At 51.9% G+C, this 23,754-nt stretch overlaps 9 protein-coding genes across 15 annotated transcripts; 5 read left to right on the top strand and 4 right to left on the bottom strand.

Moving 5' to 3' along the window:
* The first annotated feature begins 117 nt into the window (after positions 1–117).
* PV05_11308 (uncharacterized protein) lies at positions 118–2,034 on the top strand. The gene has a single exon (XM_013454777.1). The coding sequence runs from the start codon at positions 900–902 to the stop codon at positions 1,698–1,700; it is 801 nt and encodes a 266-aa protein (XP_013310231.1). The 5' UTR covers positions 118–899; the 3' UTR covers positions 1,701–2,034.
* PV05_11307 (uncharacterized protein) lies at positions 1,978–3,931 on the bottom strand. The gene is made up of 4 exons (XM_013454776.1): positions 3,388–3,931; positions 2,922–3,323; positions 2,795–2,867; positions 1,978–2,731 (listed from the first exon to the last, which is right to left on the bottom strand). The coding sequence occupies exons 1-4, from the start codon at positions 3,525–3,527 to the stop codon at positions 2,285–2,287; spliced, it is 1,062 nt and encodes a 353-aa protein (XP_013310230.1). The 5' UTR covers positions 3,528–3,931; the 3' UTR covers positions 1,978–2,284.
* On the bottom strand, positions 3,915–7,256 carry PV05_11306 (uncharacterized protein). The gene is made up of 9 exons (XM_013454775.1): positions 6,102–7,256; positions 5,866–6,031; positions 5,558–5,807; positions 5,287–5,507; positions 5,190–5,236; positions 4,900–5,131; positions 4,735–4,826; positions 4,472–4,633; positions 3,915–4,415 (listed from the first exon to the last, which is right to left on the bottom strand). Exons 1-9 carry the CDS (start codon positions 6,633–6,635, stop codon positions 4,248–4,250), a joined length of 1,872 nt encoding a protein of 623 aa, XP_013310229.1. The 5' UTR covers positions 6,636–7,256; the 3' UTR covers positions 3,915–4,247.
* A 366-nt stretch (positions 7,257–7,622) lies between these two features.
* On the bottom strand, positions 7,623–11,897 carry PV05_11305. 2 transcript variants are annotated; one of them, XM_013454773.1, is made up of 3 exons: positions 11,469–11,897; positions 11,031–11,413; positions 7,623–10,961 (listed from the first exon to the last, which is right to left on the bottom strand). In XM_013454773.1, exons 1-3 carry the CDS (start codon positions 11,474–11,476, stop codon positions 7,819–7,821), a joined length of 3,534 nt encoding a protein of 1,177 aa, XP_013310227.1. In that variant the 5' UTR covers positions 11,477–11,897; the 3' UTR covers positions 7,623–7,818. The 2 variants fall into 2 exon arrangements, with proteins under 2 accessions (XP_013310227.1, XP_013310228.1); XM_013454774.1 differs by having other exon boundaries at positions 7,623–11,413.
* Positions 11,898–12,196: 299 nt separating this feature from the next.
* On the top strand, positions 12,197–13,900 carry PV05_11304. 4 transcript variants are annotated; one of them, XM_013454770.1, is made up of 6 exons: positions 12,197–12,523; positions 12,707–12,767; positions 12,961–13,208; positions 13,384–13,407; positions 13,589–13,615; positions 13,803–13,900. In XM_013454770.1, exons 1-6 carry the CDS (start codon positions 12,512–12,514, stop codon positions 13,821–13,823), a joined length of 393 nt encoding a protein of 130 aa, XP_013310224.1. In that variant the 5' UTR covers positions 12,197–12,511; the 3' UTR covers positions 13,824–13,900. The 4 variants fall into 4 exon arrangements, with proteins under 4 accessions (XP_013310224.1, XP_013310226.1, XP_013310223.1 ...); XM_013454772.1 differs by having other exon boundaries at positions 13,384–13,615; XM_013454769.1 differs by having other exon boundaries at positions 12,870–13,208; positions 13,384–13,615.
* A 246-nt stretch (positions 13,901–14,146) lies between these two features.
* Positions 14,147–15,840, top strand: PV05_11303 (uncharacterized protein; the record flags this gene model as incomplete). The annotated part of the gene is made up of 2 exons (XM_013454768.1): positions 14,147–15,773; positions 15,821–15,840. 2 exons carry the CDS (start codon positions 14,147–14,149, stop codon positions 15,838–15,840), a joined length of 1,647 nt encoding a protein of 548 aa, XP_013310222.1.
* Positions 15,841–17,116: 1,276 nt separating this feature from the next.
* Positions 17,117–20,061, top strand: PV05_11302. 3 transcript variants are annotated; one of them, XM_013454766.1, is made up of 7 exons: positions 17,117–17,770; positions 18,048–18,120; positions 18,172–18,447; positions 18,501–18,708; positions 18,775–18,877; positions 18,952–19,212; positions 19,301–20,061. In XM_013454766.1, the coding sequence occupies exons 1-7, from the start codon at positions 17,759–17,761 to the stop codon at positions 19,793–19,795; spliced, it is 1,428 nt and encodes a 475-aa protein (XP_013310220.1). In that variant the 5' UTR covers positions 17,117–17,758; the 3' UTR covers positions 19,796–20,061. The 3 variants fall into 3 exon arrangements, with proteins under 3 accessions (XP_013310220.1, XP_013310221.1, XP_013310219.1); XM_013454767.1 differs by having other exon boundaries at positions 17,117–17,975; XM_013454765.1 differs by having other exon boundaries at positions 17,117–18,120.
* PV05_11301 (uncharacterized protein) lies at positions 19,996–22,379 on the bottom strand. The gene is made up of 6 exons (XM_013454764.1): positions 22,052–22,379; positions 21,810–21,983; positions 21,190–21,733; positions 21,029–21,128; positions 20,560–20,965; positions 19,996–20,452 (listed from the first exon to the last, which is right to left on the bottom strand). The coding sequence occupies exons 1-6, from the start codon at positions 22,167–22,169 to the stop codon at positions 20,379–20,381; spliced, it is 1,416 nt and encodes a 471-aa protein (XP_013310218.1). The 5' UTR covers positions 22,170–22,379; the 3' UTR covers positions 19,996–20,378.
* A 488-nt stretch (positions 22,380–22,867) lies between these two features.
* Positions 22,868–23,471, top strand: PV05_11300 (uncharacterized protein; the record flags this gene model as incomplete). The annotated part of the gene is made up of 3 exons (XM_013454763.1): positions 22,868–22,878; positions 22,934–23,386; positions 23,438–23,471. 3 exons carry the CDS (start codon positions 22,868–22,870, stop codon positions 23,469–23,471), a joined length of 498 nt encoding a protein of 165 aa, XP_013310217.1.
* Positions 23,472–23,754: the final 283 nt, after the last annotated feature.

Here is a 23,754-nt window from a genome sequence, read left to right as displayed (position 1 = left end):
CAGTCGTTACAGCGTCAAGCCCCGTCGTCGCCTCCTGAACGCCGATTGGCTCGTCACGACGCGTTGTTAATGGCTTCATTCCTTTAATTGTCTCGGTTGTTCTTCATACTTGGTGACAGACTAGGTATGCTTCATGGGTCTAGCATCTTCCCTACTAGAAACAGTCCACTCATACCAATTGTTCAATAATAAGAGTTGACACGCTCACAACCCAGAGTCCCATTGCAGTTGTGACAGTCCCCCAACACAGCACAGCAAAGAGCCACGGACCAAAATATCTCGAGGGGACACTTTCAGCTTCATCAGGTCGATTCAGATCCAGAACCACAACATGCCAAAGACGACCTTTCTCTACCAATTGGCTGAAAGCAGATACTAGTACTCAAGTAACAAGCCAAGGTTCTTTTTCGACCTCGAACGGCCTACCAAAGCCAACCACTGCTTCCGTCGCATCTGCGAAGTAACGGCCATTGCTCCGCTCGTGAAGCTTGCTGTCAGATAAGACCTCAACAACACGGCCTCTTCAGCGTTGGGAGAGAAGAGTTGAAGCTGTTCTTCATTGATGGTGGTCTAGCTGATTGACCCATCAACTACAACAACGGCCAAACAGGTCGCGAACAAACTTGTTCACGACTACCATCATACAAACCCAGGCGCCTGGACCAGACTATCTTACCTACACATCGAAGAAAGGATAGACAGGCAACAGGACCGTGAATGAGAAAAGGGCCAGACGTGTAAGGGTATTAAGATTCACCGACCAAGAAAGACATCGATCGTTCCACCACGAAGATCCCTCACAAAGCCATCCATCATCACCTGTCGCTCTCTTTCTGCCTCGAATCACCACACCCTCTCTGTCTCTCTCGGTCTATCTAGCACACGTCCCAGAAACGACAATGCCATCACCACCAACCGAGTCTGAAATCCTACACTCCTACCTCCTCCACCCGTCCCCCTTACCCACCATCCTACCCTACACCTCCTTCCAATCTCTCCTCCCAAAAACCCACTCCTCCCACAACGCCCGCCAGCAGCACCACCCCGATCTCAAACTCCTCTACCGCTCGCTCCAATACCAGCGAGACATCACACTCGACGACATCCGCCGACGGATCGAGGACGAATGCCGCCGCAGCAAAACCCTAACAGCACGCCTAGCCAGACAAGTCCGCCGGGAAGAGCAGTCCAACCGGCCCGACCTAGCAGCAAGATCTCGAAAGCGCAAACGCTCCTGCTCTCAACCTATCAATGACGACGACCACAACCACAGCCCCAATAATAACGACGACGACCACTCCTCCTCCCCCTCCTCCCCCTCCTCCCAAGACGAAAATGAATACGGCCACCAAATATCCCTCCAAATCGACACCCATCTCCACGGGCTTCTCGGCTCCACGCTCCCCGCCGCCAACACGCGGAACAACCACAGCACACAATCCCTGCTGTTCGCCATGGAACGCGCCAAGCACGATCTCGAAAGCGAAATCACGTCGCTCGAGGCCCAAATCGCCACGATACACGCCGAATGCGAAGAAACAGTGGGCAGCCTGAGTGACTTGCGGTACGGACGATTCGCGCAGAATCGAATCAGTGGGCAAAGTGTCGATGAAAGCGCGAAGGAGGCGCCAATAGGAGGAGTCGAGAGGGACGTTATCGATGCGCTTGGGGAGTTGAGAGCCCGATTACTACCTACCTGAGGTAGGAAACTTTTGAAAGTCCCAACGGGAGTCGTAGGACGACATAAGGTAGATCAAGACGAGGAAAGCGAACCATACCTATACATAAGTCGTCGGCTTTATCGAGGATGAGCATCAATGAGCACTGCGCAATATCCAGGTACCAGAGAAGCAGACTGGGCCCGTGAAAGTTGCAAACCGACTTAAGCTTACGACCTACAAGACAGGACAGGACAGGACAAGGACATCATACTTGTTTTGCTCTGTGGAGCATGGGTGTGGACGTCGAGACTTCGAGCCAACACACAATCTAATGCGTGTGGGATATAGATGAATGAGATTGAACCAATAGATGAGAATTCGTGATATCAACATGACTTATTCACAATTTCATGGGACCACAAATCCATACATCGTAGACCTAGCCTATCCATTCCCTTCTTTATTCATGTTCACATGGCGTGTCAAACTGTTTTCAAATATTTGCTCGTGAAGCTTCACTCCAGATTGTTCGTCCCTCCATGCCTTGCCTTTTCTCTGGTCACCTTCGTCACAGCAACCGGTCCACCCCCTTATGTCCTACTTGTGTGCCAACCCCTTATGTCCTACTTGTGTGCCTCGAGCACTTTATCCATCTCCTCTGGGCTGCCCATGAAAATGCCCGATCTGTCATGAATATTCGTAGGCTTGACCGCGAGCATTCTCTCCATCTTCGAATCCACAGCCTTTCCACCTGCGTTCTCCATGACCATAGCCATGGGCGCACACTCGTACAGAATCCTCAATTTGCCCTTCGGACTCTTCTTGTCGGCAGGATACGCGAAGATACCGCCGTACAACAACGTGCGGTACGCATCCGCTACCATGGACCCGATGTATCGTGCTGAATAGGGCTTGCCGCCTTCTTTGGCCGGGTACTTAAGCGACTCGAAGTATCCTTTCGTCTTGTCGTCCCAGTACAGGCTGTTACCTTCGTTGACACTGTAGATGGCGCGTTTCTTGGGGATGCGCATGTTCGGATGCGTGAGGATGAATTCACCTAGGGCATTGTCCTAAAAAGTCTCGAGTCAGCCCAAAGCCCGTCCTTGTCAAGGGAGCACGGAGCAGAAATATACCAGAGTGAAACCATTCACAGTGCCGCCTTTCATGGTGATGACGAGCTGTGCCGAGGCGCCGTACATGGTGAATCTAGTCCAGAAGCATTAGTTCTTCGCCCCCAAAGAGAGGTAATGGAGACCATACCCAGCAGCAATCAATTCGGTGCCCGGCATCAACAAGTCCTCGGGCTTAGGTTTGCCTGCCACCCCCTCTGGCAACTTCATGATTCCAAAGATCGTGCCCACGCTGACGCCTGCGTCAAGGTTGCTCGAGCCATCAATCGGATCACAAGCAACTACATATCTCGCACCGGGACTCTCGTCGAAGTATATGATCTCCTCTTCCTCTTCCGAAACGAGTGCTCTGCAGCGTCCAGATCCTCGCATGGCCGCGATGAACAGATCGTTTCCGATCACGTCGAGTTTCTTCTGGTCATCACCGGTGGTGTTGGAGGAGCCGGCCAGACCGGTCAGGTTGATCAGCGTGGCTCGACGGATGTAGTAGGCGATGGACTTGAAGGAGAACTGGAGGGCGTGGCATAGCAGTCTAGACATGTCAGGTCAGTTGGTTGGTTCGTCCCTGAGGTCGGAGGGGGAAGAGCTGGGCATACGTAAAGTCACCAGTAGCTTCCTTGTGCTTTGTCTGTTCTTCGGTCAAGAAGCGTGTAAGGGTGATGATTTCAGTGTTGATTTTCTCCTGGCCTGTACCGGTGGTGTAGCCGTTGGACTCGCCATTGCCGTTGGCCGCCATGTTGACGAGATTGGAGCACAAGAAGGTTCAGGGAAGGCAGAAGATAGGACACGCGATATACTAGGCCTCGGGGGAATGGAAGCACCACAGGTCAGGAACAAAGAGCAAGTCTGGGATTCTGCAGGACTCGAGGTTGCAAACAGACAAGAAGAGATTCACCCAGAGAAAAGCGCACTATGTTTCAAGAAGGATAAATTAGAGATCTCAAACTGCTGAGGAAGAAAGATGTTTATCATTCCGAACTGACCCCATCTTCGGGTGGTCGAGGCATTGCTTCAAATGATGTCGGGATCAATGGCAACGACCAATTGTGGATGGCACTCCGCATGCCATGCCAGGAGGGAGAATGGAAACGAAGAGGGGCAGTCAAGAGAGTCCACAAGAATGCATCACTGTCGTCCTTTTCGTCCCCAAAGAACCGAGGCTCCTACTTTTCCCGAGCTGCCAACCGATAAACGTGGGTGAGAGCACGTGACATGAGCCGTGGGGGTGCCAAGACAGGCAGTTTTTCTGCTCGGTACATGAACACCGAGCGGGTAAATGCGGGATGTCCAATACTCCATTAAACGGCCTACCACAGTACCACCATGATGCACCATGGCATTCCAATTGCTCTGCATCGTTGTCATTCACCGTTTTATGACAACCATCCTCGCCATCTATGTCCCAACCGACCTCGTGCATATCATCCCCTTATAATGAATATACTCTTTGAACCTGTTACGCATCATTCAACTTCTCCGCTCGATGGTAGAACGGTGGCAGAGGCTCGAGTTTCTGTCTCAACACCCAGACCTTGAAGTGCCAGAATGCATTCTTCAATTGGTAACTCATGTGCTTTCTCGTGCTGACGCCGAATACTTGGTCGAGTTCCTCGAGGGTAAGCGCCTGTAAACATCAGTCAGCAAATGTTTTCCTGCATTTTCGTATGGGTTGCCACGTACCTTGGTCTCAGGGACAAACAAGAGGATCAAGAACCATAGGATAATGCACCACGCTCCATACCAGCCAAAGGCACCTTGGGGCTTGAAGGCTGTCAAGAGATGTGGCCATGTGAAACTCAAAATGAAGTTGAAACACCATGTCGTCGCCGTGGCCCAAGACATCTGCAAATCGTCAGGACTCAGGATGCTGTACAGGTGTGGACAAGAACATAGCCAAAGCTTGTGCTTGAATGAGACAACTTTTCGGATTAGAGAGTACTTACCCCAACGTCACGGACATGAACGGGGAAGGCCTCTGCAGAGTAGGTGAACGGCACAGGACCCTCCCCAGGCGAATAGAAGACCTCGAAAAGATCTATCACGGTGTTAGCAGGGAAAAGCTCGATCGGCAATCATGCAAATCTGTTCCAGGCTTCGGTGAGACTTACACATCCCTGTCGTGACCATCCCGACCTTGGTCTTATTGTCATGAAACCAGAAGCTGAAGCCCGTCCAGAGCAGCGTGATGGCAAGGAATGGGAAGGTGAATAGCAACAGATTCCGCCGGCCCCAACGGTCTATCGTGAAAACGGCTGGAATGGCAAACACCCAGTTCAAGATACCAGTGCCCATCGAGGCCAATAGCGCCGAAGTCGTTGAGTATCCTGACTCGATGAAGATCTGGGGAACGTCAGGCGCCGGCCAAGGTGCAGTAACAATCGAAGCAGGCAGAACTTACCGTGGTACTGTAGTATGCAATGACATTGACGCCACAGAATTGCTGACCTTCGTTTCATTAGAGTCATGAGACGATATGGTGCCTTGTTATAACGTACCAAACATGACGATCCACGTAGCCCAAGTGGCTCTTCGGTTGCGAGGCACAGTAAACAACTCGATAAACTGCGTGAACAAATTCTTGCCCTTATGAGCCTTGCGTTCTAGTTCGACTCCGACATAAGTATAGTAGGTATCACGAGCTGCTTGGAGGTCGCTGTGTCTCAAGCTCTGGAAAGATCGGAACGCTTTCTCTGGATGCTTGTGCTGGATGTACCATCTGGCAGGCTTATCAGGACCGGATTCGCATGTCAGGTGGCTGGTGCTTACCTAGGGCTTTCCGGGCAGAAGTAGACTTGTGCGCAGACAATCAAAGGAAGAACAACCGTGCTGCCCAGCATTAGTCTCCAGCCGAGATCTGGATCCAGTCCGCCGAAAGCGACACCCATGATGTTGCCCAGCATGATGCCGAACGCAGTCCACATCTGCCACATCATGACGAGGGCACCTCGAATAGGAGCTGGCGCACATTCTGCCGAGTATACGGGAACAGTGGATGACTTGGGACCAATCCCAAGCCCTGGAGCATATCGTGAGCAGATGCACCAAGCATGATTTGAGCGCATGAGAGGACTCACCAAGAACGAACCGAGCTAAGAACAAGTTGACCCAGGAATTGGCCACGCCTTCCCAGATCGATGCTACGGCAGCGATGAAGCAAGAAATGAAGATCGTGCCTCGACGAGCAAAAACCTTGTTGCAAGGCTCGGTCAACCAACAACCGAGAATGGCACAGCACAGATACTGAAGTGGATCGTGTCAGCCACGGAAGCCATCAAATGGAAACCAAAGGCAAAGTCGCCCGTAGACTTACAGGAGCACCAACAACGAGCCCAGTCAAATTGTCAACCATACTCTTCGAGAAGCGATCAGTCGTGATGTTGAGCTGCTTTAGATACAAAGCCTGCGCTCCATTGTTGACGGTCTCGTCCATACCTTGGACGGCGGCGGCAAGACTGCACATCACCACCAACCAATATAGAGTAAACGGCTGGTTCCAGCGATGAGTATACTCTCGCCGCAGTATCTCTCGATCCTCGGGGCTCAATTCTGCGATAGAATCGGTCGCGTGAGGATTCTGAGCCACGAGAGCGCCCTTTCTGAACGCCTCGATGTATTCCACAAGATTGTGGTCCCTGCAGAAAGTCTCGACTTCTTCCAACAGCTGTTCCTTGGGGATGTCTGAAAGGGGATTCTCAAAGGCAGCGCTAAGTTTGTCAGGGTCGACATCGGTGAAGCTCTTCTTGCGCCGGCCGCCTGCATTCTCGACGTTCATGATATTCGCACCAACAGCGGTTCTCTCGCTGGACTGAGAACGCTTCTCGCGGATCTTGTCGCTGTCTGCCATGTTGGGAAGTGATGTTCAGGTAGGCGTCCCTTGGTAAGTAGGTTGAAGACAAGAATTGCGGGACAGTGTGAAGCTTCCTGGGCAGAAAGGCCTGTGGAGAGGTATAAGGAAAGTCAAGCAAAGTCAAGCAGAGCAAGAGGATCCAAGCTTCTTTGTATATCTTGTCCCCTCTCCCACCCCGAGGATCCCTGGGGTCTGTCGCATGGCAAAGGGTTATCGCACGGACAAGGAACCGACGTCATTGCCAGTTATAGCCGTGACGGTCAACGTGGCCAAGAACTTTAGCATATCGTGCTATAGAGTACTCGTGTCGGTTTGAGGCTATTGACCAGGATGGGACTCGTATCCAAGCCGTGGTCTTTGCTGGTTGGTCTGTTGGGTCCATTCCAATGAAGCTAAGCGTCGGCCTTTTGGAATCGGACGATGGCGCAAGGTTTCAAGTTTGCGTGTCAGATGAGCCGTCAGTGGAACTGTTGATCCGAAGTGCAGAGTGCACGTGAACGTGCAAGGAGATGTTGATCGTGATCGGCCTTCTGTGGTATCAGTGACAACGAAGATCACCATCCACCCACCATCCACAATTGCGAACGCCTTTCCCACTTGGGCCGTGGTGGAGGGCAGTATTTTCCGGCATACTGAGGCTCACTAGGCATAACTTCGATACCACGGGCACCGCAAGGGCACAACGAATGAGGCAAGTGAGGAAGGACTTTTTGAGGCCACCCCATTGTAACCCTAAGACTGGGACCATCCGTGACCATCTCACAGAAGAGGGAGCAAGGAACGTCGTCGACGAGGATGATATGCCATTTGCTGTACCGTCGTGTTCTATGACGTCGTACACACAAGGCTCCGTCTTCTTCATCGACCCTTCTTTTCTCCGCTTTACAAGTCAGGCATCCAAACCCCCAGGTCCAAACCCCTGCCATTGTACTGCTGCTCGGTTAGTCGGCAGCGGGACGGAATTTCAGGAAACAGATTCGGACAGAAGTTGAGAAGCGTACTGTGTAGTACTCGTACCAGATGCGAAGATGCATCCCCAGCACGGCAAGTGTAGTCATTATATCCATCCAGTCATCAATCTTCCCTTCAACAACTAGACTACCAGTAAATGAGGCAGCCTGCGTGCAGGAAGATGCCACCAAGGAGAAGCATTCCTTTGCCTACGCAAGCGTTTCTATGTTCATCCTTCCTCCTGCATCGATTCATCCCATCCTCCAACATCTTCCAAAAACACCTGGAGTTGTTTTTTCTTGCCTTGCAGCGCACTACCCAATGCTTCCAGCCATTGTTCCTCGATCATCGTCACATGCTGCTTCAGCTCAGCAGTAGCCGAGGCTTCTCGTTCTTCCTCCACCATCTTTGGGTCAGCGCCTGAGACCGGGCCGTCAAGTTGTTCGCGGGCTCTGCTTGCCTCAGCGGCTCGATACTCTGCTCCAAGCAGAGCCCCTTTCACCTCATGCAGCAGGCAGTGCAGATTGATCTGCGACTCAATGAATTGATAAGTCGATTTCTCTGCATGGTCGAGCAGTGTGTATAGGTATTGTTGTGGGTATTCATGATACGCCGGGTTTTCCGCGTATTCAGTGTCTGGAATGGCAATCGGCCCTAGCTGGTATAGATCATCGGGGATCTTGTGCACAAGCTCGAGCAGGCTAGGAGCAATGTCCCAGAAGGCCGATGATTGCAAGCCTACCTCCTGTGCGACGTTCTCGGCAACAAGCTGAACAAACGCTCGGTAGCGTTCAAGCGATTCCTCGCAGAACGTCTTCCTCCGTTGAAGGCTGTCTTGAGCAAAGAATCCTTCAGTGTCTCGAATCTTGTCCAGGTTGCCCACTTGGTGATACGGCAACAATACAATTGCTTTGTATTTCTCATTCCGTACGCTGAGAAGCTCAAAGATCTCCTTGTGGATGTGTTCCCGCGCTTCAAATAGCCATTTGAGCTGTGTCAAATATTCAAGAATCTCGGGCATCGCATCTCCCTCTTGTTGTGGTCGATCCAAGTTCGAAGTGTGCGTTTCCGCCACCAGATTCTCGATCAGATCATTGATACTGATAGTGAGCTGACAGGCACGGTCGTTGAGCATGTCGTGCATAGGGTTAATCACCACATCCTGAAGTGTGTCGAATTCGGCCTGAAGGCAGCTCTTTTCGGCGGCATTCTCATCCATCCGTAATGTCTGTTCGGCCTCAGCTGCATCTGCATAACTAATGTTCCCCTCCTCAATTTGCTGTTGGATACTGGCTTTGAATGCTTTTCGTCCTTCAGAGACCCTACGTTGATACTCTGCTCGCAGGGCCTCCACACTCAAATCGTGGCGACCTCTTCGACGCTCTATTTCACTTAGATCACTCAATTTTCTGACAACATTTCGGTACGCAATCAACTTCGGATGACTCTTATTGACAGCAGGATAGTGTCTGGGATATGGTGGGGGCAATGTAATGAACCTCGAGACGTCCATGGCTGCGGTATCGGACACAGTTTCCGATGTGCCGCCCAGAATTGGATCATTCAAGATGTCCTCGTAGATGCCGAAAGTCTCAGGATCTGCCTTATCCTCAGGGTATGTTTCTTGCTTGTTGTACAATTCGTCGAAATTGGTAGGAGTCGCGGCCTCGGAGAGAACTTCCTGGACTGACAGAGCAGACAGACCCATATACTTTGATTCTCTCTTCGTTCTCTTCATCTTTTTAGGCCCGCCATCGACTTCCGAGCCACTGTGAGATTGCCACCACCGGCTTGAAGTACGCCCGCGAGAGCTGACTTCATCATTGCTCATACTGGCGATTGGCGAAAGTGCGGGTCGGTAATCTTTCCACCACAAGCCATCTGGATTCTGACCATGCATGTTGATCCGATCTTTATCAGTGGCAGAGCTCGGAGTGCGTTTGTCTGCGGTACCCTGGAACAAGCGCGCCATAGCCTCTGACGCATCGAAACTGCCATCTACGAAGGGCGCCGGATAGACTTGTTTTCGGATTTGCGACTCCCCAACCATGAACTCCATGAAGAGCTGCAACCGCTCCAAGTCTGTGTTAGCTTTGCTTTCGCGAAGGAGAAAATCCTGGTGTCGCCGAGATGCTGTTGTGACAAAGTCGTCAATCTCGCCTGGAACCACTCCGCATATCGACGATGCGTTAGACGGCATAGTATGAGCAGAAGTGGGATTTCGCTGGCTCAATGGAGGGGTTGGAAGTGCCTTAGGCGGCAGAAGAGGCGTGAGTGGTCGACCGGAGCCCCGGCGCAAAGCTCTCCTGTCTGTCGCCGGACTCGAAGGTCCAGATAAGACCGAATCGAGAGTTGGTGAGTGATCGGTGCTGAGCCCTCCAGGACTTATACCGTCCAGCCATGGGTCGGTCTCAATGGTCAATGCGCTCAGATCGGTCAAACTTCCTTCATGAAGGCTCTGCCTATGCTTCCTCCGCTCGAGCAGACCTTTGGCTGAAGATACACGCATTGCTGCACTTCGACTCAACCCGGCAGCAGTGATGCTTGGGCGATCCAGATTGGTAGTCTCTATGTGCAACGAGACCGGTGCCCGCGGATTGACACGGGAAGTCGAATCATCCCTCCAATTAGCTGGCGTAGGTGGCATTGGGCTGAGGACTGGTGCACGCAATGGTACGCGATGATGATGAGAGCGAGTGTTGGAGCCCGTCGCTTGACTTTGAGAGAGCGCACGCACGCCAGTTGCACTCTGTGACCTCGCAGAAGTCGGTGGAGGGCCAGGAGGAGGACCAGGCAAAGGCATGCCAGGTTGCCAACTACGTTGCCGAGACGACGACCTTGAGGCCGAGCCGCCATAGCTTTGACTGCTTGAGTCGTGAGAGGAAGCAGCGCCAGCAGAAGCAGCTCTTCTAGAGGCTGCAGGACCCAGGATCGGACCAGCGTTGACCTCATTGTCCTGCAACGTCGCAGACACATAGCTCTGCTGGGCTGCGGTAGTGTTGATGGAAAGTGATATGGTCGAGGTTGGTCGTGTAGTACCGAGGGAGGAGGCCGGCCTCGAGTCCACATGCTCCGATCCCAAGCTCAGTCGAGGTGCTCGACTATCGGTGCCAATCGTTCGAGCCACCGCATGGCTGCCAGGTTGCGTCGCTTTAGCAATGTTGGGTTGTCCGCTGCCATCATCCAGAGGATTCGATGATTGGTTGAATGGCGACAAAAGACCGGCCGTGCTAGCAGGCGTATCTATCCGGGACTGATTACCCCCGGTAAACGTCGACTCCGCTGGTGATATAGTTGATCCGGCACTGGTACAAGCAGCGGCCTCACGGGCTGGGGGCGCTGAATACGGTGGTGGCGGACTCGCAATGCCATCTGCACAGATCACGAAGTGAGCCGCCTGTCCTCCTTCATGTATCACGATGTCAGGACAGTAAAGCTTACCCTCAGGCTGGGCCTCATTAATTCGCCCTTCTATCACCATGGACGATCTGCGGCTACCACCAGCCCATTCTCTTGGGTCGTAGGGGACATTATATTGGGACGATGCTCTTCCAGCCATAGGCAACAAGGTCCTGGGGCTTGGGCCTGGCGACGGGATGTATGAGGCGGAAACCGGGCCATGCAATGAAGTCGCGGAAATCGGAGTGTGCGTGAGGATGGCACGCGAAGTAGCATTGATGGTCAATGGAGACGGTATTGCGAGACTTCTGGGCCGTGCTGGAGAGGCTGCAGGTTGGCCATCTCTGGGCGGAGGTGGAGGGGGAGGGAAGGTGGTGGGAGTTCTTGGGGAGTATTGTGCATGTTCAGCGACAGGCCATGGCCGGCTTTTGAGATGTTAGCCTCAAGGGCAGGATATGTTTCCAGGAAGGCAAAACATACATTGACATGTTAGTCACTTCGTGCCAAAAGTGCGTTCTTCATTCGGCCAGCCCTGCAAGATTGGTGGATTAAGCGCCCATGCGCCTCATGTCACAATCAGGCTCTGGAGGCACCATATTGCATGGGCAAAGGCAGCCATGTCAAAAACAGCGGCCGAGATGTGATATGGCAACAGGTAAAGCAAACATGAAACGCCATCATGGAAAGAAAGCGTGATGTCTGGTGATGATCGAAGCAATGCTGGCTGAATCCGAGGGACTGGACACAGCGGAGTGTTCTATTCTTGCCATTGAGTCTGCAGCTAGAGGGTCAAACAGTCCAGAAGGCCCCCTGTTAGGTGCCTGTAAGCGAAAAGCCCTCCACCCAGGACGGAGAATAGATGCACTTCGGGGGCTTATCTTTGCAGCAACATAAGAGGACCAGATTGGGTGATGAATGTGCCTGCCAGCTAGAATGCAGGAAGTCTAGAAGCAATGCGGGATAGTGCTTCTGCACATGTTGTTCTTCGAAGTGTCAGGCGGCTATTTGTGGGAGAGCAGCCAATGAAGCAGAGGAAGATGTCGTGATCTTCCTTGCTCGGCCAAGCTGCTTTTCATAGAAACATCAAAGTAACGCTAATACGAAGACGGCATAGCGTCTGTTTCATCGCCAAGACTGCGCTTGTTGCTGTATGATCCTGCTTCATCTGCGGTCTTTTGGGAAAATTATTTTGTTTCTTCTCTGTGAAAGAAAATTTGTGTCCAACTCCTGTACAATGAGATCCGGTTTCTATGGCTGTTTCTGTGCTTGAGTCGGTAGTCTCAAGGCTCTGCTCACACAATGTGTCCATTTACATTACCGAGATCGAGAGAGGAAACTCTTATGATTCATGTCCGGATCGAAACTTGAAATGCACAAGTACCTCGCTTGGGAAGATTGACTGACCATAGGCCGATATCCCTCCTGCGGACACACGTAACAGGGTTGATTGAGCATGTAAGAGATGGACAGTATCAAAAAGAGATGGCTTCATGGATGGAGCAAGATGTGGCTGGCAATCTTGAATGGATGACCTGGTGAGTCCTCCTCTCCTCCTCTTAATCCAGCACAGTGATGAATCTGCATACCGTAACAAACTAGAGTCTTTGACCCTTTTGGGAATGAAACTCGAATCGCAAAGCACGTCAGTCTGATCTTCTGGATACACCCTGCAAAGCATTCGTTCGTCCTGTCGAGGTTTGAACTAACCGGAATAATAGAGAATTTCCATTGTCCTTGAGCATGCACAATGCTTAACTCCGACGCCCACACGAACTTTTGGTAAGCTCGATCTTGCTAGTCTTGTTTCCCACTCTCTTGTGATGATTTTTTTTTTTGAAATATATACGCTGGAAATTACCGGCTGAGACTTTCGAGTCGCAGAAGATATCAAATGGCTATTTCTGATCCGAGACATTCCCCTCCTTTTTGCAGTCTGCTCCTCTTGCTTGTCCACGTTGCTGACTTATGCAAGCATCAATACAGATACTCCTGGTACGGCACTCAATTCTGCTCCTTTCCTCTTATCGACTCTGTGATGAATGGCACTGGGCGCCGACAGTCAAAACTTGGCTGGTCTTGATGGAAAAGCCCTATCGCGGCAGGCCTAGAAAACCTCGCCCACTGATTCTTGTCACTCTCCTGCATTTTTGTTCGACCTCTTCACACCGAACAAGGCTGAGTTTCCAGACAGGTCCGAACAAGGACGGGATTTTGCATTCGGTAAGCTGACGGTCCTGCTCTTTGTCCTTTCATGATGAACCTTTTCTAGATGACGAGTCTTATTCAGTCAACCTGATGCAGACAAACACAAACTACCATTCATGCATTTCCTGAAACCTTTCTCTTATCAATATCCATGATAGCCATGATGGACTGTGCTGACTATGGACTTCAGGTCACGTGTATGCTGCTGTTGATTGTATGTGAAACAACATCAGGCTCCTCTCCCTCAAACATGATGAATCGACACATTTCAAAGACAAGCATATGTCCAAGTTGACTCCTGTTGACGAAGACGATACTGTCATCTCTGATCTTCCTCCAACTACATCTTCTGCATCAAGCCTTTCTCCAACAAACACTGACAGCAGACCTTTCAGGTTTCTACAGGTGAACAGCCAGAGTTTGTAGGTGATCCCCTTCCCTCCCCCATCGCGCACATTCAAGGATGATTTACTCTATTTATCACGACGGTCAACGTAGCCAATGCATTGACGACCACAGCCTGTGACAGGGCTTAGATCTGAATATGTCTAGCTTGCTCAAAATGCTTTTGCCTGTCTGTTCTGAAAGCATGCTAACGCTGCGATACAGGTTCCCTTCCCAGTCCTGTAGCGTCCACCCATACTGAGCCCAGCATGTCGACTAGCATAACAATATATTTTCTGAATTCCTCTGCGATCTTCACTTGTCCTCATATGTCACCTGACTTGAATAACTTTCCTTGTTCTCTTTCTGCCGGTCTACCCTTCACTCTATGTCTGAGATGCATCCCCTTCACTTGTTCTTCACACCTCCCGCCGCTTTTGGCATTCTGTCACCCTGTCCTCAACACATCATTCATTTCTTCTCACAGTCCACCTCACGGGTCTCTCGCCGCTTTTACTCCGCAACTTCATGCCTCTTCCTTCCTTCCCTCTCAACAGGCACTCTTCAACATGGCAATTCGCTCATTCTACTCGAAACCCAGACAAGAGTACGTACTCGAAGTCTTCCACAACGGCAAAGTTCGCGATTTGCAGTTGACTTTACCTTCACCTGGCGACGATGGACGAAATGGCAGCAAGGACTACCTCTTTCGTCGTAGATCGGTTGTCCGCACAGGTCAAACTGGTGTTTGGAATGAATCCTCTGAGGATGAATACAACCCTGATGTAAAACGAAAACGCCGAACTGTGGGTATTGGTGGCAACGGTGCGAAGCCTCTCAAGCGCCAGTGCCTTAAGCAAAACATTACAGACAAAGCCCAACATGAAGCGACGGTTGAGGAGGGTGGTCGAATCCCGAGCCTCGTCACCTTCAAGTTCAAGGATGCCCAGTCGAAGGCTACACTGAGAGACCTGGCAGATGAACATGGCAATGGATACAATGCAACTGCTAGGGAAGGACCAAGTCTAGTCGAAGAAACCGGCCGCCTACGGGATGTTCCTCCTCATGAGCGAGACATGCAGTTCCGGAGCATGCGTGGACCGACTTATTTCGAGAAAATGGACCAGCAGTCAGCGAACATTGACAATGTGGATGGCAGAGTCCTTCGGAGCCGAAAGATTCTCTATCAAGAGGGAAATGACAAGCAAAGTCAGACGAACAACATCGACAGCCCTATTGAGGACGAACTAGATATATCTGTCTCTGACTCCGAAGCACCTATCGAGGGGACTCAGCACACCATTCTTTCAGGAGAGCGGCCTGCCGTTGCCTCTCTTCCGACAGCAGCTCAGATCATTCGATCAAGTGTTACCACTCCGCAGTACCCTCTCATACGTCAGGTCGGCAGTTCAAGAACGAACCCTATCACACTCGTCGATTCCCCGCCCGGTTCTCCGGAATCGTCAGGTCCTGCAGCTACGCTCACGCAGCTCACCAGTTCCAGAACAGCCCGTCCCATACTCCTCGATTCCCCGCCTCGTGCTCCGGTGTCGTCAGGTCCTACAGCTACGCTCAAGCAGATTACCACGTGCTGGGCGCATCCGATCAACTTCCAGCATCTCAAGAGCGCCGGCGACGATTGCGATTTCTGCCGGGACTTTCGGTTCGGAATCTATGGACACGGTCGAATTACGGTAGAGGTTATTCAGCGCCCGGGATCAGCAGCCTTGGAAGAAACTGGAAACGGGCATCGCTCGACAGGCAAACCAGCGACTCGAATGTGTGTCCCGTGTTCTTTGGCTCGCATGTCTATCTCAAGATGCAGGGTCCACCGCTTCAAAGCGATGAAACTACTTCAAAGCAAGGAACGGGACGAGCGATACGTGCAGGACATCCTCGCAGAAAAGTGGGATCCACCACGTAGGGCTAGCGCGTATCCGACGTGCTCACTGTGTTCGGTGTTTTCGCGTTGGGAATGTTGTGTCGACCAGCAACATGATACTGCGTTCAGACCATTAGCTGATGGCGCGGGGAGAGGAATGGGCTGTGGTTTGAGGCTATGTGACACTTGCCACACGAAAGTCATGTCCTGTGGCAGTATGTTGCGGAAGGGCTCGATTATGCAGCCTGATGGGAGAGGTCTTCGAGCAGACGTTGAGTTCCTCTTCTCAGACAGTTTGCTTCACCAAGCCTATGGTAAGCCAGCAAGCAATGCATCGCTACCTCTACTGACGCTATCGCAGGTAAATGCAAGAGTGCGTGAATGATGAACGAAAGGCGAACAGGGATGATGATCATCAACACCGGACTTGGGATAAGAGGTGGTTGAATCGTCTTACACAGTGGACTCAGCATTGGAGATGACAACTGCGTCTTGGAGAGATTGCATTGGATTCAAAGTAGGAGAAGGAACTCTTTTCTCTTTCTTGGTGATTGGATTGTTACTTGCTGAGTACATGGGACGGAGATCTGATGGCATTATGACGGCGAAGAACATATGCTTTCGTCAAAGCCATGTGTGGTCGAAAGCGTTCGATAGAGCTACTCGGGCCTCTCTCACAGATTGTAAGATGAGACCTTTAAGGAGACTCCTAACTCAGCCGATGTACTCTTATAAGAGTCGTCACCTTGCCTGCAGAAGAATGAAGAGTGCGAGAAGTGGTACCAATAGTAATGGAAACCGCGTGCGGGTGATAAGCATCCACACAATTGCGATAAGGAAATTCAGGAGCTTCAACCCGGACATGCTTTCATCCAAATCAATTGAACCACATCTACAAAGAATTCAAGTGTTCAAGTTCCTTGGTAGAATCTGCCTATCTTGACCTCGTCCATCGTGTTCCCTGCAGTTTGGAGGGTGCTCGTCCAACGCAGCGAAGATCAGAAGAACATCCCACTGTGTTGCCGACGGAGCCTGTGCAGGCATTGTCGTCCACTCCCGTCCGCTCCTTCCTCTCCAGCGACAAGAATCGTGGCAGTTCTGTCCTCGACGAGACTTCAGAGATTCAGTCATTCTTTAATCGAGGACCTCGACGACAGCACGTCTTATATCGACTGACACCACCTGCCCTGGTTCTGCGACTCAGATCCGCCCACATCAAAGACGGACCCCCGGGACCAGCAATAGCCCTACAAACCCCACGTCTGGGCTCCGTCTGGGAGGAAACCATCTCCATCAACCTGACTTTGAATCATGAGTTTCGTCCAATCCAGCCCCATCGCGCTGATGAACAGGAGTTCTATGACTAGGACACTACAGTCTCCAGATGTAAGTACGAGATTTCTGTATCGATGTTGTCATGTTGCGTTTTGTGTTCTTCGGCCCCAAGTGTATGGAGCGGCTCGATTCTACTATGTACTATGTTTCCATTGGACAACGCTTTGTTTGCCTGTCACATGAGGCACTCACTCGTTTCATTTGCGTGATGTGTCCCCTGTCGTGGAGGCAAATCTCGGCATTGGATACTCCTCGGCTGCCCCATCTGAGTTGTGGACTTCTCATTCACCATCGGGCCTGGCTCAACCCTCAGCCGAGGCAACAAGGCATCTGGGGAAGAAACGTTCACGGAGCCTTCCCAGCACCCCCAGGCCACCCAGTGCCCACAGGATTGAGGCTGAAATTATCCTTGATCGCATCAACAGTGATGACCTTGCCTTTCCGGCGAACCGATCAGTCCTTCTCCGTACGACAGAATTTTCATCTTCCCATGGAGTAGCCCGCGCGCGACATTTAGTGGAGAAGTCAGATGTGAAGGTGGGACAAAAGATTCCTCAATTCTCCGACAGGGAAAAATTCCAGCGGACAGCGCTGCAAAATTGTGCTGAGGCCAGATCTGGGCCACGACAACTGTTGTTCACGCCATTCAGTCCAACGCCGACGCCAACCGATCCCGATAATATACTGAGCAAAAACTGGCCGGAGCGGAAGTGGTCAGATTCCCCCCTCCTGGAAGTTTTCGACGAGGATCTGTTGTGACGTACTCCATACATCTGCCCTCCGACTTGCTGGTCTCGACTTTGCGGGTAACCACTTCACTCCTCCGAGAACTACACATTTGGACATCCAGATCCTGCTAGCCTGGAAAAGACAATAGCGACCGTTCGCTTATCAGACATTACAGCATTACAGCATTCCAACGGCTCGCTGGATCTGGCACTTCCTACGGTTCTGTTTGCTCGTAATGGGCCAAAACGTGAGGCCACCCTGATTACCCGATCTTTTTGAGACTCCGCAATCCGAAAGCCTGGAGGTTAAGGCTCGGCCGGACCTAGCATTAGTGCATCGCTTCCTGGTGTTTGCCCAGCATTTTCGAAAGGCACGACCCAATATCACATTCCGGGCTCACCTCTTGTTAGACTATTCTAGCCATGTCGATTTCCCCACCAAGCAGTGATCGTGTACGCATTCATCACTGCAGAAACCTTGCTGTTCTCATATGAGTGGAAGCGCAAATGCTAACTTTACGGTAGTCAGATGTCACGCAGATTGTGGTTGTTATGGTCGGCTTGCCGGCGCGGGGGAAGAGTCTGATAGCCGGCAAAGGTATGAATCCTTACACAGAAATGTCTTTCGTCATCTGACGGGCCACTCCAGTCAAGAGATATCTACGATGGACGTCTGTGAAGGCAGAAGTCTTCAATGTCGGCAAATATCGGCGGACGGACAACCCCCATCCCGACGCCAAATTCTTCGATGTCAACAATCCCGAAGGCGAGAAGGCTCGAAGAGCTGCGGCTGAGGCTGCCGTTGCCGACATGCTCAAATGGTTTCAGGACAAGGAGAACAAAGTGGCCATCCTAGACGCCACCAATTCGACGAAATCGAGGCGGAAATGGATTCACGATAAGATCGTAGAGGCGAAGCTTCTCCGTATGTCACCTTGCATGCTGCCCCTAGTTAGCTCCAGCTGATTACCTGGCCAGACTTGTTCGTGGAGAGCAAATGTGACGATGAGGAACTGATCATGTCGAATATCCTCGAAGTCAAGACATCTTCACCGGACTATATCGGGCAAGATCCAGAAGCAGCAGCCAGAGACTTCCGAGATCGAATTCGAAATTATGAGAAGGTCTATCAAACCATCGATGAATCAGAAAAAGGCTTGACCTATGTCAAGATCATCAATATTGGGTAGGCCAACTATCCGCTGATGCACCTGTTCGTTGTCCATCCAGGTTACTGATATGATTCCTCAAGTGCCCGCGTGGTCATCAACCTCATTCAAGACTATCTGCAATCACGGCTTGTCTATTATCTCACAAATCTGCATATTAAGCCGCGTAGCATCTGGCTGTCACGGGTAAGCTCCCTTGCTTAGCCATTGCTGGCCTCACTACATCGGCGGAAGAATCATTGGACTCTGATATTTTACAGCACGGCGAATCCGAATACAACCTAGAAGGCAAAATAGGCGGCGATGCCATCCTCTCCGAACGCGGCCAGCGATACGCCAAACTCCTCCCTGAGCTAGTCAAGCGCTCCGGCCTACCAAAAGACGCGCCTTTGACGATCTGGACGTCGACGTTGCGACGTACCAGCCAGACCGCCCAACATCTCCAAAAGGAGCTTGGCTGGGAAAAGCTACAGTGGAAAGCACTCGATGAGCTGGATAGTGGCGTTTGTGACGGCATGACTGTACGTGCAATACCCCTTGTAATTCTTGACGGGCATTTGGTGCTGGTCCAAAAAGCTACGTTACACTGACACAGATGCTCTGCGGTAGTATCAAGAGATCGCGGAAAAGTTTCCCGAAGACTTCCAAGCCCGCGACGACGACAAGTATAATTACCGCTACCGTGGCGGCGAATCGTATCGAGATGTGGTCATCCGCCTCGAACCTATCATTATGGAACTTGAGAGGAGTGAGAACATCATCATCATTACACATCAGGCGATCGTGCGGTGTATATTCTCGTATTTCATGGAAATCCCACAGGAGAAGTCGCCTTGGATGGAAGTGCCGCTGCACACGTTGATGAAGTTGACGCCGAAGGCCTACGGGACAGAAGTCGAGCGCTTTAAGGCGGACATTCCCGCCGTGAGCACATGGAGGCCTAAGGGGAGCACGGCGAAACATCACGATAGTATCAGCGAGGGTATGCCGGAGGACGTGGTGGGGGAACCTCATAATGTGGCGGTCGAAAGGGCGAGTAATGTTAACGCGAAGGAGAAGGGAAAGGTCCCCTCGGTTGTGATGACGGGGTTGCCTTTACCTTAGGAGCGGAGTGAGATGTGAGCCAGGGGAGGAATATATGGTGCTTTAGTCAAATTTGGGACGGGACCAGGCTTCATCGTTGGGGGAGGAAAGGGGTGGAAAGGGAGGCCACAGCGGATACAAGTGCTTGGGGCTTGCTGGGCACGGAACAGCGACGAAATTAAAATATTTTCTACTCTGGGTTCTTGTGAAATCCGTAGAGACGGCAAGTTTCCAGACTCGCAGAATGCGCGTATACTACCTGGAGATGGATCAATCAATTGTATGCCCTCTTATCACGCTTCTCGAGCATATGTTACATCAATGTATAAGTCATCTGCCATAGACAATTGTGGTTTTTAGATTCCATGTTTGGTGGGCACAACGCCCGAGGCTTCCCTCAAAATATGAGAACCTTTGAGTTGGCTAGGGTTGGACAGATGGTATACATATTTGACGGACTGTCGAGTGCGGATGGATGGATGGTGTGGGGCCCAAGGCGTTCGTGGAAAGAAGCACCAGAGACAGACAGACTTAAGTTTGGAACCCTGTGCAATAGGTGAGGGCGGAGTGCAGTCTCCGTCAGATGATTATATGTTCACAGATACTAGCACGCAAACGGCGCTCCAACAGAGCCGCTGTTGTATGCGTCGATGATCAGCTTGATCGAGACATAAGTCCCTGTGTTGAAGGTGTTAGTAAGAGTCCCGATGTCTGCTCGATATCTTTGAGTGGGAGAAAAAGGGGGCAGGGGGCAGGGGGCAGGGGCAAATTTTGGTGATGCGTACCGGCAACACAAATGAACGCTCCGGCCAGAAAAGTCGCAGAATTGATCAACGTCTTGAACGGGCTCGCCTTCCACGCGCTCAACCCATACGCGCCACGACCACGGCCCTTGTCGAGACCGTGCCACGCGTCGTACAGCCAGAAAGCGCCGGCAATACCGTACGTGTACCAGCTGGCGAACAGACTCGCGGCGATGGAGACGAGATATGCGAAGATCGGCACGCCGACGGCGAGCACGAAGGCTGCGCCGTTGGCCAGGATGATCAAGATCGTCCACGCCGTCCAGCCGAGGGCCGTGTGCTCGTGCAGATGGCGGGTGTGGCGGAACATGCGGATGAAGAAGAGTTTCGCCGCTGTGTGGGAGTATAGGCTGCCTGCGATCAGGAAGTTGGGCAGTGCGATGCCGTACTACGGTACACATATGTCAGCATGGCACAATGGTAAAGCAAGGGAAGAGAGTGTCTGACGAACCGTAGCTTTAGCCCATTTTGGAGGCAGGGAGGAGAACGCTGGGGATTGCACGGAGGGCCCGAGGTAGACGTACACCACGACGGTGAAGACGATGTAGAAGCTTTAGATTCTGTCAGTTTGGGGGATTTCTTGGACGGGTGTAGTGCACGGATGGTGCGTACGTCGTGGCAAAAGTTTGCAAGACCCATGCCGCCTTTTTGGCATCTTGAGGCCTCTTCATTTCCGAGATTAGGATGAAGAACATGAAATGTCCGGCGTAGGCGAAAACAGGGTTCGTGATCGACACGAACGCATCGTAGAAGCTGGCGGATCGTGCGATGTCGATGTGGCGGTCCGGAGCTGGGTTGGCCCCTGCCGCGGCCATGCCTACGACACCGGCCACGAGGATGCAGATGCAAGATGGAATGCACAGCCAGGAGAGGGAGTCGAGCGTCCGAGGGAAGGACAGAACGAGGGTGGCAACGGCGAAGATTCCAGTATAAAGCATCAAGCAGAGCTTGTTTTCCGAGAGCACGCCCAGAGTGATTTGGCCGGCGAGCAATTGCGATCCCGTTGCGAAGATGGCGAAAATGACGGTTCCTCCTGCGAGGATCTCTCGCAGGATTGGACCTCCCATGATCAGGCCTGCATCACCCATGTTGTGGACCTCGGGATGATTGAGTTTGAAATCGATCAGAATCAGGGACGTGTATAAAGCGAAGGTACCTAGATGAGACTCTGACTGTTAGCCCGAAAGGTACCCTTCTGCTTGCTTGGCCGTGTGATGGCCAGCAGCACCCACCGAGGAACGCAATCAGAATGACCCCGGGCACAATGCCGACGACAGCAGTTGCCGCAGGGAGAGACAGCATGCCATTGCTGACGATCTCGGCGATCATGAGGACAGCGACAAGCGGCCATGATAGAGTCTTGTACTTGATGGCAGCATTCTCCTCGTTGCCGAAGACATCGTGATCTATTCCACAGAGGTGTTCAGTTCCACGACAGCATTGGGAGAGAACTCTGCGCAAGGGTCACACGCACCATGATAGCCAGCAGGAGCGCCGTCCGTGTAGCGTCCCGAGCGAGCGGTCGAAAGACCTTCTGGTTCGACGTCGGCATCACTCGGTCCCGTGTAACGGTACTTTTCGTAGTCGGCCATGGCGAGGAGCTCACAACCGGCCGATTTTACAGCCCTGACGATCTTGTGTGTTGGGAAATGCCAGAGAGTCGAGGAGCAGACGGAAGGCCATCAGCAACGGTCAGACGTTGAGATCCGGGGGTCAGAGGCATATCAATGAATATGGTCACCATGGCTATCGCAGTACTTGCGCCTAATGAGGAAGGTGGTTAAAGTCTTGGATGGTGTACTCCGTGGTCTTGTGCAATACAACTGAGATAGCAGGCGATCGGCGAGCAGGATGGGCGGGGAGCGAGAGCACGTGACATCAATATCACGTGAGAAAAGTATGGTCACGTGGGAGAATTGCCTGGCGAGCTGGGCCGTGCAGGGCCAAAAAATCAAAGGTCAGGCGAGGTCAGGCTTGGGCGAAGTTCAGTGGCAGGAACTCACATGCCAAAATTGCGCCAAATGCGTCATAGCATGATTGGATTGGGACAACCACCAAGCTTTGGCTCTTCTTTCACCACGGCTACCCTGACCTTGACTTTGACCTTGTCCTTTCTCAAACTCATCGCCGTCCTGTCAAACCATCATTTTCTCCAGCCTCGACTGTTGCGCCTCGCCACGCATCCCAGCCCATCATGAGTTACGCCGATATTGCTGCCAAGGGCCCAAAGCAGTCTCCGGAAGAGGTTCGTTGACGCCCGCCTGCTCCTGGTAAATGCCTCATAGCTAACATGCCACAGGCGTACGTTACATTTACGGTGGTGGACGCAGTGACCTTTGCTGACATAGTATTGCAGTCGCGCCCATCCAGTTCCCGCTCTCGAACCTTCCGAGTCCGAATCAGCCAGCTTGATCGACGTCGACTCTCCCCATGTTAGCTCAGTCAAGTCCGACTTCCAGGAGCAAGAGGTGAAGACCGAGACTCAAGCGGAGAGATTGGAGCGCGAAGAGGAAGACAAGGCTCGCGCTGAAGCCCAGAAGGCGTCTGAGGCCGCCGAAGGTGCCAAGAAGAAGGCTGCTACCAAGAGCAAGGAAGTCAAGGATGCTCTGAAGAAGGATGGTCAGAAATTGAGCGAAAACAGAGACAACCCAGTTGTCGTGGGCAATGCCTTAATATGGGGTATCACTGCCGTCGCCCTGGGATACGGTGCCTACAAGAAGCACAGCGAGGGCCAATTGGATTGGCAAGTTGCTGGAACAGTGGCTGGGTGTGTTGGTGCCTTTGCCGTGGTCGACTACTTCGGTAGCAAGTGAGTTGGACTTTTCCATTTGCAAATCTGTTGACTGACTGGTCCCACCAGGTGGCTACTCGAGAACAAGTATCCTCCCAAATAAACGAAAGGACAACTTGTGCAAAGGGCAACTGGTTCGTTGGCTGGCTGGAATAAGTCATGGTGTAACTTTTCCTTGAACTCTCTACTCGGTTGACAGGGCGGCTTAGGCGCGAGCTCTCGGGTTCATATATGCTTTTGCTCACAAACATGATATCCCCTTGGTTTTCCTTCGCAGCAGTGTTGTTCGTGCCTGTCCTTGCTCCATCATTGCCCTCAAACCCTCACAGCACGAGTTCAACGCCCATCATGTTCACGTTCGGTGCTCATGTGCCCTCTTCAATTTC

Source organism: Exophiala xenobiotica, assembly GCF_000835505.1.
Source record: "Exophiala xenobiotica strain CBS 118157 unplaced genomic scaffold supercont1.7, whole genome shotgun sequence".
NCBI lineage: Eukaryota > Fungi > Ascomycota > Eurotiomycetes > Chaetothyriales > Herpotrichiellaceae > Exophiala > Exophiala xenobiotica.
Note: the sequence above shows the minus strand (reverse complement) of the source record. Positions and strands in the feature narration are given on the sequence as shown.

Bases quoted from the DNA above. Each gene is read 5' to 3' on its own strand.
- PV05_11308 (XM_013454777.1), top strand. From the start codon at position 900: ATGCCATCACCACCAACCGAGTCTGAAATCCTACACTCCTACCTCCTC.
- PV05_11307 (XM_013454776.1), bottom strand. From the start codon at position 3,527: ATGGCGGCCAACGGCAATGGCGAGTCCAACGGCTACACCACCGGTACA. The intron at 3,324-3,387 runs GTATGCCCAGCT...TGACATGTCTAG, and splicing joins GAAGCTACTGGTGACTTTAC to ACTGCTATGCCACGCCCTCC. The intron at 2,732-2,794 runs GTATATTTCTGC...GAGACTTTTTAG, and splicing joins CTGTGAATGGTTTCACTCTG to GACAATGCCCTAGGTGAATT.
- PV05_11306 (XM_013454775.1), bottom strand. From the start codon at position 6,635: ATGGCAGACAGCGACAAGATCCGCGAGAAGCGTTCTCAGTCCAGCGAG. The intron at 6,032-6,101 runs GTAAGTCTACGG...GATCCACTTCAG, and splicing joins GGCTCGTTGTTGGTGCTCCT to TATCTGTGCTGTGCCATTCT. The intron at 5,237-5,286 runs GTACGTTATAAC...AATGAAACGAAG, and splicing joins TACGTGGATCGTCATGTTTG to GTCAGCAATTCTGTGGCGTC.
- PV05_11304 (XM_013454772.1), top strand. The intron at 12,768-12,960 runs GTAAGCTCGATC...GACTTATGCAAG, and splicing joins GACGCCCACACGAACTTTTG to CATCAATACAGATACTCCTG. The intron at 13,209-13,383 runs GTAAGCTGACGG...TATGGACTTCAG, and splicing joins AGGACGGGATTTTGCATTCG to GTCACGTGTATGCTGCTGTT.
- PV05_11302 (XM_013454767.1), top strand. From the start codon at position 17,946: ATGTCGATTTCCCCACCAAGCAGTGATCGT. The intron at 18,121-18,171 runs GTATGAATCCTT...GGGCCACTCCAG, and splicing joins GAGTCTGATAGCCGGCAAAG to TCAAGAGATATCTACGATGG. The intron at 18,709-18,774 runs GTAGGCCAACTA...TGATTCCTCAAG, and splicing joins GTCAAGATCATCAATATTGG to TGCCCGCGTGGTCATCAACC.
- PV05_11301 (XM_013454764.1), bottom strand. From the start codon at position 22,169: ATGGCCGACTACGAAAAGTACCGTTACACGGGACCGAGTGATGCCGAC. The intron at 21,734-21,809 runs GTGGGTGCTGCT...AGTCTCATCTAG, and splicing joins CATTCTGATTGCGTTCCTCG to GTACCTTCGCTTTATACACG. The intron at 21,129-21,189 runs GTACGCACCATC...CAGAATCTAAAG, and splicing joins TTGCAAACTTTTGCCACGAC to CTTCTACATCGTCTTCACCG.